Genomic DNA, 12,208 nt, shown 5'->3' with positions numbered 1-12,208 from the left:
GTAGATAACTAACAAAAACGGGAGGAAGATGCACATTTTGTCACACTTCATTTTGATTTGACGGCTGAGAAAAGGGAAAAACCAAAGACGGGATCTCAGTGTTTCTGTGGCTCGGGGAGTTTGAACCAACATGTTGAAACACAGCTTCACATTCCAGCACAACAAAGTACACACACACGCCGTGTGAGCTCACCGACTCCTTTACGTCACGAGCACACCCACAACACCAACCCGAAACTGTGACTGAAAAATGGAAAAATCACAGACGATCATTTTACTGAAGGACGAGCTGCCAAACGTTTACCTGTAGTAACGCGTTCCTGCTTTTATTGTGAAAGGACTGAGATCATAGGTGAGCGCAGGGTCTGTACTCATGTAGGACACGCCGGACGTGACCTCTCTGATGCATGGCGTTCATAAAGGAAAGGCTCAGGCTGACGCCATCGAGGCAGAAGGTGGAGGAGTTTGTCTACGGAGGACCAAGAGTGCCCAAAGTGAAACACATGATTGAATGAATCCAGTGAACAATTAATCAGTAAAAAAAATCTAATTTAATATTTAAAGCATTTCACGGTTTCACCCATCAAAGTCAGGGGGCGGGGCTAACCCTGATCTAAAAACCAGTGAACACAGAATTTGTACTTCTTAGCTTTGAACTTGGCAGGTAGAGTCAGGAGTGTGGGCTCATGAGGACAGGAGGACAGCTCAGACTGAGACCCTGCTTTGTTGTTTTATCCCTGCAGTGTCCACGTTGCCATGGAAACGGCTGTCTGTGAGGTTTTGTTGCATCGCGATCTGGGATCGATGCGCCATGACCTGCAGTTACAGTGACTGATGTAAATGACTTCACGATGAGCTGCTGCACAGAACGATGCAATAATTAATGAAACTGTAAAACAATGAAATGTTTGAATATTTTAAATAATTTATTGATACATATTTATGCATTTCATTTGACACTCTGGGCCCTCCGTACCCACAGCCTTGTTTTCCTTTGATAAATTCTCATGTGGCGTGTCCTGTTTGTACGCAGCACGGCGCTCACGTCTCTCTTTGTCCTCAGAAATGGAAGCCGGTGTGGTTGTCTCTGACGCCCCCCAGCAGCAGTGGAGTGGGCCGACTGGAGATCCAGGATATGGGAGGTAAACAGCTCCACTCGTTATGTGAATGATGAAAATAACAGTGATAGTTTCTTGTTAGTTACTGAGCGCTCACATCAGTAAAATAAGACTGAAGCTCACTGATTTCACACCAAGCCCAGTTTATTTCCAGTCCAGCTGAACTCAGACTGAGGGAGCAGGTGCTGGAGCAGCTCTGTGCCATCTCCCTGGATTATCCGTCACATCACGATCACGTCTCAGGTTTTATCCTGTTCCACTTTGATATTTGAGGTGATATTTAATACGTGACACTAAATGTCAGATTTTCACAGTTTAATCAGGTTAATGAAATGCTGTGGGGAGCTCCAGGGCCGTGCAGAGATGTTTGAAGGGGCAGGTGCTCAAGCCCCCCCGCGTGTGCCTGTTGGAGGAACAACATGGCGGTGATTCAATCAGCCATGCCTGTTAGTGGCATTCACATTCCACAGCAGACTGATGCTTCCAGATAGGAAACAGGGGTTCATCCTTTCATTTGTCACCTGTCGGTAGCTGGAATACACCTTTGAACAGGCGGTCGAGACAGATTTTACGAACCACTGTATTATAAAGGTAGAGCATCTGAAGTGTTGGTCATAATCCTGATTACATAAGAAAGCAATGATCGCAGCAGTGGCTCTAATCCTGCACGTGCAAACATGGACTCACTTCTGGAACTGCAGCTTTGATGTTGATGCTCTATTTACAGACACAAAACTGTGGACACAAAGTGCAGATTATAAAGAAAAACTCTCAATCATCCTCTGATGTTGTGATTCTCCAGACCTTTTCTTTACTTTACCCCTGTGGGACGTCTGCACTGTCTAAAATATTCAGCTTAAACAGAAAAACATAACTAATTAAATATTTCTTTCATGTCTTTAAGTTAAACTCGGCTTTCGTGTTCAGTGGAGACGCTCAGCACTAAAAGCCGGCTTCATATCAGTTCCTGGGGAGCTAAAAATAAAACTACACGAGCACGAAAAGGCGGGGAATCGTGTCATGTTAGGGATGCTGGTGGTGCTGAACCGCATGTCATGCATGCAGCGGCGGGCCGAGCATCAGCCGCTGAACACGAGCACCGGATCTGACGCTTTAACAGAGCCCGGGATGAGGGCGATGTTATGTAAGCTCAGCGGCAGCATCTGCACAGCGAACACATGACATGCATGTTTTACATGGACGACACACGAACATCAGAGAAGAGTTTGTGAACGAGAACAGGGCCGAAGCAGAGAAACGGCTGCCAGCAGCGGTCTTTAAAAGGTGCGATCAACGCAGAGGCCAGAAAGTGTCCGACACGGTGAGAGCTGCTCGTCACAGAACCTCAGTGCTTCCTTCAGTCCTTTCTCTGTGACCTGCACACAAACACATGCAGGGATGTTTCACAGCTTTAATGCTAACAAAGATGCTCCTCGCCTCTCACCTGCAGAGATTCATGAGTGATGATAAAGATCATACAGCGTCTTGAGACGACTGTTGCTGTGATTTGGCGCTGTATAAATGAAACTGAATTGAACTGAATCTGGGGATGAGAACAGTAATCTCTCTGTCATCTACAGACACACCAGCTAACAATCCTCACTGCTGCCACATGTGCGACAATACTGACCCCTAGTGTTCGGTTGGGTTTTTGCATGGTGACGTTTGGTCGACTGAAACTGACCGCTTTTCATCTCAGATTCATCCTGATGCCACTTTTAGCAAATTACGTTCAGCTGTGTGGGAGATGCAGTAGAATCAGCAGTGCAAGAGTACTGATGTTACAAAGGAAGTAGTAAAAGTAAATATACTTTCAGGAGTACTTAGAGGAGGACCAGAGGCCTGGGGGAGCAGCTCCTGCACTCGTCTGGACCAGTGTTGGTCAAGTTACTTGAAAAAAGTAATCAGTAACTAATTACTGATTACTTCCCCCCAAAAGTAATCCAGTTACTTTACTGATTACTTATTTTCAAAAGTAATTAATTACTTAGTTACTTAGATACTTTTTAAAAACACGATTTACAACCTGAATAGGTGATAAAGTGATAGATCTTTCAGCCCAGTTCCACTTTTTCTGCATAATCCATCATACAAAATGTAATCAAATGGAAAAGTCTCTTTTTAAAACTTGTTTTATTAGTTTTAATCTTTTAACTTTATGCATCAAGCAAACATTTAATTATATGCAACATTCTCTGACTGGAAGAAATGTGTTTAATATTTAAACCTATTTTCTGCACATTCCAGCACATAAAATAAAATATTTTTTGTGTTTACACTCAGTCTTTCAAATAGATGCAAGTAAAACACAGCAGAAAATAAATAAAGTCAAAGACTAGCGGTCCTGTTGCTCTATTTTCACCTGTAAAGCAGGAGTGAGGTAGGCGGAGGTTTACCCTGGTGCAGGTGTGCCGCAGCGGTCAGTGGAAGAATCCGCGAGTTTCTCTGTGAGTTTCCCGTTACGTCGTAGCTACTCGGTGCTTGTTTAGGGGTTTTTCGCTGTAAAAAGAAGTTTTCTTCCCACGCACAACGGACGCTAATGTTTTTGTCACTTTTTATGGAATCAAACTCAAAGTAAGGTCAGTACTTCCACGCTTTAAACGCTGCACGCTCATACTCTCTCCGCACTCGATATATGATCCATTGTTGATCTGCACACAGCTGTTGTCACGAATGTCGCACTCGCTTACGTCACTGTCATGAGACATTCTCGCAAAAAAATCACGGTTTGAGTAACGCAGTAACGCAGCGTTCCTACGGGAAAGTAACGGTAATCTGATTACCGTTTTTGCAATAGTAATCCCTTACTTTACTCGTTACTTGAAAAAAGTAATCGGATTACAGTAACGCGTTACAAGTAACGTTACAAGTAATGCGTTACTGCCCATCTCTGGTCTGGACCAAGAGTTCAGATGTTCTGCAGATTCTGCTGCAAACACATCAGACGTCACCTTATTTTGTAATTATCAGCAAGTCTCAATACACGCCAAGCACACTTCAACCAAACTGAGGTTAAACATTGACTCAAGCATTGATCCAGTGTCCAAAGTCCAGCGTGTAACCGAGTTTTGCTGTTTGCTTTGCAGGTGTGTGCACACAGGAATGTTTGAGGTTGCACAGGTTCGCTGACTTTTGCTCACAAATACACAAGTGGAGTAAAAATAAGAGAAGTTTGAAGTCCGAAGTTTCTATGCAGTCAGTGTGTTTGAGCTCCAGAAAGAAACTCAGTGTTTCACAGCAGGAAGAAAGCTACACTAACAGGAAATTATTTATCTGGGGTTCTTCTTCTTCTTATTAGTCCTTTATTTATCCTGGTAAAAAATCTCATTTCCAAGAGAGACCTTGTATCATAGCAACAAAAGTCAAAATACACGTACCACATAAGTATGTAACATCCATCCATCCATCTTCTTCCACTTATCCGGGCTGGGTCGCGGGGGCAGCAGCCTAAGCAGAGAAGCCCAGACCTCCCTCTCCCCAGACACCTCCTCCAGCTTATCCGGGGAAATATAATCTCTCCAGGGTGTCCTGGGTCTGCCCCGGGGCCTCCTCCCGGTGGGACATGCCCGGAACACCTCACCCAGGAGGCCCCAGGGGGCATCCTTGTCAGATGCCCGAACCACCTCAGCTGGCTCCTTTCGATGTGGAGCAGCAGCGGCTCTACTCTGAGCCCCTCCCGGATGGCTGAACTTCTCAAGTATATAACATTTTAAACAAATACAATATCCTGTACAAACATGTGAAAAATATAAAATAACAGATCAAATTTAGAGCGACATTAAAAACAATCACGCTGAGTAAAAGAGTTATTCTCTCGTTCCTTTAAGACAGACTTAATCTCCCCGAGGTAACCCGTTCTGATCATTTCAGTTCCTTCTGCAGAGGAAGAGCCAGTAGTAAAACATAAAGCACAATGGTGGACAGTATCCAACCTCTTTAGGTAGCGGGCAGGTGCGTTCATGAAAAGCAGGTCACTGTAATCCAATAAAGGTCAAAAAGTTGCATGAATCAAGTGTTTTCTCACTTGGAGGGAGAAACTTAGTTTTTACTTCGACACCTCTCTCCTGCTTCTTCCCCACTTCTCCACGTTAGCTGGAGTTTAGAGAAAGTCTGCAGTGTTGTTGTCATCTGCATAGAGGCCTCAAAGACAGAGGGACGACATCACTGCTAAAATATATAGTTTACTCCGGGAAAATCATCGGAAACATCCATGTGCGAGCTGCAAAGTGCCTCCACCTTCCAGAGGTTCTGCTGACAACATACATGCCGTGTTGCCAGGTCTCCTTCTGTGCTCCAAATACTCCAATTTCTGGAACTGGGATGCCAGTTTGGGTTTTTTCAAGCCTACTTTTGAAACATTCTTCACTTTCTGTTCTTCAGCTTCGGTGGCCTGAGGATTTCAGCTTTGCTATTAAGAGAAGACGAGGTTCTTTGAATCATGAGAGCAGTGTGCAGGAATGAGAATCAGCAGCTCCAAGGCCATGGTCCTCAGCTGGAAATGGGTGGTGTGCCCGCTCTGATCCGGGATGAGTCGCTGCCTCGAGTAGAAGATTTGAAGCACCTCGAGGTCTTTTCACACGTGATGGAAGAGCAGAGCACGAGATCAACAGATGGACTGGTGCGAACGCCAAACCGAGAGCCCTGAGTGTAAAAGTGAAGCTTTACTGATGATCTACAGTCACCTTCTGCTCTGGGTAGTTACTGATAATGTGGAAATGATCTTCCTCTGAAAGATGAGAGGAGGAGCTTGGAGTACAGCTGCTACTCCTCCACATCAAAAGAAGATGGTGGCGGATGCTTGGATGCCTGCTGGGATACTGGGAGGAAGGACGGAGGCAGACCCTGGACTGACCGTGAGGTTATATCTCAGCTGGCTTGGGAATGCTTGGAGTCCCTCTTGATTAGTTAGGAAAAGGTGGATGGACAGGGGGGGTCTGGGTGTCTGCTGCCCCCATGACCCAAAGCTCGATGGATGAACCGATTCATAGCAAAATGTATCTATAAAAGATGAATGTAGCTCCGATCTGACAAGTGACATAAACCTTCATTCTTTGCCAGCAGGGGGCGACTTCTTTGATTGCAAAAATGATTTTGAGTACAGGAGTTACATGACGACTTTATCGTGTCTGTCACTGGTCTCAGAGCTTCGTGGATAAAACAGGATGTTTATCTGTTAAATTATGAGTCAGATAAACACGAGTCTGCAGGCTAACGCAGGTCGAGCTTGTGGCTCGCAGGTCTGCATGAGAGTGAGTATGACAGGATGATTCAGTGCTTAATCCTGTCTTTACAAACAGATTCATCTTTAAATATCACTCTGCCTTTTCCTTGTGACGAGTAATATTGGTGTTCAGCTCACTCACACATACATTTGAATCTTACTTGGTTTTAAACCAGAGCTCAGCCACAAACACTCCCACACCTGCGAGTGGAAGTATCGCCTGCGGCTGTTTGACATTCAGGCAAACATGTCGCCTCACGTCTCTCCACCCGGAGAAGAATCGAAGCTTATTGTTTGAGTCGCTCTGGTTTGAGAAGAAGCCGTACGGGCCGCGTGATTTATGTCTGTCAGGCGTTCGCCGCCGACTCAGCTGTAACTCTCTGCCTGTTTGTGCACGGTGCATCCTGCAGGGGGCGATCTCGCCACTGGGGTCAGAAAACACGGGGACCGGAGGGTGAAGGTGGTCCGACTGTCCGAGTTGATCAGCGTCCTCAGACTCCCCCCGAACGCTGAGGCCTGCCCCATGGTGAGCCGTCATACTCTCCTCTCACGTTTCCAGTCGTCAGAAGTCGAAAAGATGCTTAAAGCTGGTTTGTGTCTGCAGGAGAACATGTGGGCGTTCTGCGTGGAGACTCAGGACAGGACCATGGTGTTCGCCGCACTCAGAGACGACTGTGCCGACTGGGTGGACAAACTGTGCCAAAGCACGTTTCAGGTGTGAAGGACACAAATGTTCCTTCTCTTTACGTTTCACACAAATGTGCAGCTTCATGATTTCACAGCTAATTATTTAAGCTTGCTTCATTCGCTCTCTCAGAAAGGAGGCCGTCCACGCTCGAAGCAGCCCCAAATGGAGGAGAACCAGATATATGTCTCAGTAGAAGAAGGTAAATTCTTTGCTTTTGTCTTCTCCAAATACTCAATATCGGTTAAGAGCGCCCCCCATGGAACAGGATGAGCAGTTATTGCATCCCCCAGTTTTGACACGGTCACATAAACGTGAGTCTGGGAAAATTTGACAGACGCTGAGCAAACAGTGAGCTACAGGGATGTACACGATACTGCAGAAATGTAATATTCAGCTCTCTCTGGCTGCTCAATAAAAGTGGACCGTAATAACCTTCCTAACATTCAACATGCACTCTGACGTAGTGTTCAGAAACATCCTTAAAGGAGCACAGAGAAGCTGAGCCTCACACTTTTTGCTCATGCTGTCAGTATAACTGTCTGAGGAAAATTTCGTGCATGTATTTAAACTGTGTTAAATTATCACATCGGTGTTCTGCTTTGCTTTATTTGCATAGTAATGAATGACAGACTCTCCTCCCTGTTTACAGCCTCTGAGTTCAGGGTGGCGATTCAGAGGACGGAGGCAGCGACCCGCTGCGGCCTGCAGGGGGCGTACTGGCTGCAGGTGGGACGGGAGGCGCTGCTTCTGAAAGAAACCCAGAAGAAGAAGGTTGTTCACGAGTGGCCGTACGAACTCCTGAGGCGATACGGGAATGATAAGGTGGGGGCGATCGTGGCTCAAGAGTTGGGAGTTCGCCTTGTAATCGGAAGGTTGCCGGTTCGAGCCCCGGCTCCGACAGTCTCGGTCGTTGTGTCCTTGGGCAAGACGCTTCACCTACCACCTACTGGTGTTGGCTAGAAGGGCCGATAGCGCGATACGGCAGCCTCGCTTCTGTCAGTCTGCCCCAGGGCAGCTGTGGCTACAACTGTAGCTGCCTCCACCAGTGTGTGACTGGGTGTGTAAAGCGCCTTGGGGTCCCTAGGGGGGACTAGTAAAAGCGCTATACAAATACAGGCCATTTGCCATTTAAGGTGTGTGCTGCTCATGGTCACAATTTAAAGGTGCTTTTTGTATCACCTGTTGCATGTTGTTATTAAATCTTTCACCACAGGGGGGCGCCATTTTACCAGACTGTAAGGAGAAGCAGGAAAAGTCAGTGTTTAGCCTGAGGTCGGGACTCAAGCCCGACAGCAGGGAGGTTTTGGAGCTTTTTTTATGGAGCTCTGAATCCGTCAGCTTTACTGGTGGCTCGATATCGTCTGCAGGCGTGCGCCTGAACAGAAAAAGAGCAAAAATGTTAGCACTCTCCAGGAACCGTGCTTATGTTTGCCCGTGTTTCACTTTTATCATTTATATAAAATGATCAAATGTGGTTGTGTTTGGTGATAATTCTTCAGCCATATCTCGCTTCCACATGCGTGTGGGTACCAGCTCTTCCTCTCCTGCTGGGTGCTGGATTAGCTTGCTGCACCATCATGTGGTGCAAAACAGTGTTACAGAAAAGTTTCACCTGAAATTCTTTCACATTCTTGTTAAAGTTCAGTTCATGATGGAAGCTTTAAGTGAAACTGAAGCCTCACAAGTGTAAGACGTTTATTTTCTCTCCTCCTCCCAGCTGACCCTAACCATCGAAGCCGGGCGGCGCTGCGACTCCGGTCCTGGAGTGTTCATCTTTGAGACGCCGCAGGCTGAGAAGATATTCGCCCTGATTCAGAGCACCATCAAACTGAAGACTTCATCGACCAACCAAAACCCAGAGGGAGAGAAGGTTGCGGTAACCACCATACAGGCTCATTCGCCCCTCCCCAAAGTCCCCGATATGACCAACATGGCCGCCATCCTGGAGAACAAGCTGAGGACAGAGGAGAGCAGAGAAGAGAGCGCACATGCTCGGGAAGATCACCCGCCTCCTATCACCCTCATGCCACTCCCACTGATCCCTGCTGGCTCCTCTGCAGGTAACCACGGAGACCAGTCAGAGGCCATATACGCTAATCCGACTGACTGCATCCGGCCTGTAACAAAACCCCCGCCTGTCAGAGCCACGTATATCGACCCTGCGAGCGTTCTTCCTCTCAAACCCCCATGTGCCGCTCCGCATCCCCCCCCTCGCGCGGACGACCCGGATTCGGTCTACTCGGAGGTGTACGACAAGATCGGCCATCACCAGAACAAAGACAACGTCCTCCAGAAAAAAGAAGAAACGAAGGGTTCAGCAGAGGGTGACGCGGTCTACGCCCAACCCAGCAGATGGAGCAAAGTGTCTCTGAAAAGCGAAGCCAAGGCCGACCCCTTCGCTCATCTTTACGCTCATGTCTGTAAGAAAGCACCGTCGTTTAGCCCCTCGTCATCCAATGAGAGCACCCCTTCCTCCACGTCTCCTATCGCCAACAGGAGCACAACAAAAGCCTCGGATTGTCCGCTTGATGATGTAATCTATGAAAACCTGGGCATCATTTAACTCTGATGTTTACAAAACATCTGAAACCATCATTGACATTCTTCATATTAAACTTGTTTGAAAACTCTGTTAAACGTGGCCGTGTTACCGCAGCACAGGTGATGTAGGCTGGACGTCGGAGGAACTGCCGGTTTTGTAAGGTCAGGGATCAGATGTTTGAGAAACTTCTTGCTTGCTTCCTAAAATATGAATATTTAATCATTAAGACAGGTAAATAAATAAACCTGCATGAATGTGATTTATGTTAATGTGTCTGTTTATCTGCATATTTATAAGTTTAGCACTCCCGTGTTGCAAATTCATACTCTGACTGAGTTTTCCACATAGAAAACTTCTCATACACGATTTTTTACATATAAAACTGTAAACACGCTTGTTTGGTTACGATGTACAAATGTATGCTGCAAAAATGTCCCCAAGTCATGTTACATACGTGGGCCTTACTATGTTTCTGTGTAAATATAGGAGCTATGACAGGTATCGCCATCATCTGTTACCGTAAGTGTTATTGTGCTTTATTCTAATATTGTGCTTTAAATAAAACAAATATATGACACCTTTGTTCCACTGAATGAATCCTGGTGTTTTTAACACTATGTAATACAGATATAAAAACAGAAGATGCTTCTGGACAGTTTTTCTTGTGTTCTGCTCTGAGTGCTCACTGTTGTGTGGACAGATGATTTTACGTATTTGTACATTTGGGAAATTCACATAAACAATCGGGAAAGTTGGAGTGTTGGCGTCGTGTTCAAACACCTGATGAATCAGAGTAAATATTTACCACACTGCACCGCTGCCTGAGGCCCCTCCCCCACACGTCACTTTCAGTCAAGACCAGTTTCAGAGACAAACGAGAAGCAGCAGACCGGGTGAGTCCCCATGTCCTCGAGACCCCCCAGCTTTGTGGAGTCTTTCATAAACTGTTCATGCTGAGTCTGAAGAGGGTCCCAGTGCTGTGGACGTCATCACACCTCGTCCCTGTACCAAAGACACCACGTCCCAGTGGCCCCCAGGATTACAGCCTGTGGCACTGACCTCCCACGTCACAAAGACCCTGGAAAGACTCATCCTGGACCATCTCTGACCTATCAGATCAGGATCCCCTTCAGTTTGCTGAGGACGCCATCATCTACCTGCTCGATCGTGTCTCTGTCCACCTGGACCAGCCGGCGAGCACTGTGAGGCCATGTTTTTTTACTTTTCCAGTGCATTCACTGGAGAGGAGGATGTTGTCCAAGATGAGGACAATGATGGATAATACCCACTCTGTAACATGCTGGGCAATCACAGGTGCACGCTCAGTGAGAGACTGAGATTACCCATAATGCACCACTGAACGACACAGGAAATCATTCCTGCACAACTCCTCCATCTAATACACAGCACACAGTGCTGGAGTTGCAGCCTGCAGCACGTCCTCCACAGTGGAAATAACAAAGTTTCTCTGTAATAATCTGGATGTTTATAACTAACATATTTGTACATATTAGAAATATTTCTTACATATTGTAAACTTTGTAATATACTGTATTATTTAATTAGTTCAGTGTGTTACTGTGTTTGTTGTGACTGTGATCACAAAATTCTTTGCGGATTAATAAAATATTATGATTCTGATTTCATTGTTTTAAGTCGCACGTTATACATTCATTCATTTCCTTTAAATTTAATCGACGTAACAACCTAAAGCAACAAAACCAGAAGCGTGAGGGTGGGAGGGTGGAGACAGCCTGATGCACTGATGAACTTTGATCAGCAGGGGGGGACATGCATCACGCACGGATAAAACAGGAAGCCATCACATGATGTGCTTAGACATGTACTTCACTTCTTTACCACAAGGCGGCACTGCTGGATTTTCCAACACTCCAACATGAACTGTAGACATAATTTGTGGTTAAACAGTGAAACAAAACCTTTGTGGATAAAATGTTTTGCTTTTAAATGACTTTTCTTTGACTGAGTTAATAGAAAAAGATTCACAACACAGGACTGCTTCATATGTGACGGTGGAGGCGCCTAAAACTGTAGACTTGGATCTGTGTGCTCCACCTGAGGGCGTCGAGGGGAAACATGACCCTCTGTAACTTCAGCCTTTCTTTTTTAAATCAAATGTTCGTCACATTGAGGTTATCTGCTCATCGTGTGCAGACATGCTGCAGAGATGATCCGGTGACAGCTTTCTGTGACTGAAGCCGAACTAATGCGCGATAATCCTAAAAGAGGTTCTAGATGCAAAACCAACAGGTAATAATACAAAACGGAGGAAACATAAACGATGGTTTAGTCCTTGTTGCTTAGAAGACGTCAGCTGCCGACTGCTCAACGGCAGCCAGTTTTTTTTTTATGCTGTAATGCACAAATGTGACCACAAGATGGCGCTGTTACAGCCTTTATCAAGAAGGGCTTGGTCCTCGTGTTCAGTTAGGCCTTTAGAGTTTTCGTGTCCTCCCTGTGCCAGCCTGTTGTTTCCTTTCCTTGGATAAAGGCCTGCATGAAGCAGGTGACATCACGTGACTTCTAGCTGTACCTTTGGTGTGAGGCCTTTGTGCATAAACGTCCTTCATAACTCTGATCAGATTTATTGTATCTACCACCAAAAATATTAATCACAG

General features: G+C 45.9%; 1 protein-coding gene across 1 annotated transcript in view; it reads left to right on the top strand.

Moving 5' to 3' along the window:
* dok1a (docking protein 1a) overlaps positions 1 to 11,269 on the top strand; it is an 11,508-nt gene extending 239 nt beyond the window's left edge. Inside the window, exons 2-7 of the mRNA XM_084929820.1 lie at positions 1,064 to 1,142; positions 6,750 to 6,865; positions 6,944 to 7,054; positions 7,157 to 7,226; positions 7,677 to 7,849; positions 8,745 to 11,269. Of these exons, the coding sequence (XP_084785946.1) occupies positions 1,064 to 1,142; positions 6,750 to 6,865; positions 6,944 to 7,054; positions 7,157 to 7,226; positions 7,677 to 7,849; positions 8,745 to 9,590 (1,395 nt within the window). The 3' untranslated portion in view covers positions 9,591 to 11,269. The remainder of the gene's footprint in view (positions 1 to 1,063; positions 1,143 to 6,749; positions 6,866 to 6,943; positions 7,055 to 7,156; positions 7,227 to 7,676; positions 7,850 to 8,744) is intronic.
* The last annotated feature ends 939 nt before the right edge of the window (positions 11,270 to 12,208 follow it).

The sequence above is a fragment of the Perissodus microlepis genome, chromosome 6 (assembly GCF_051167445.1).
Source record: "Perissodus microlepis isolate ML-2025 ecotype Zambia chromosome 6, ASM5116744v1, whole genome shotgun sequence".
NCBI classification, from domain to species: domain Eukaryota; kingdom Metazoa; phylum Chordata; class Actinopteri; order Cichliformes; family Cichlidae; genus Perissodus; species Perissodus microlepis.
Note: the sequence above shows the minus strand (reverse complement) of the source record. Positions and strands in the feature narration are given on the sequence as shown.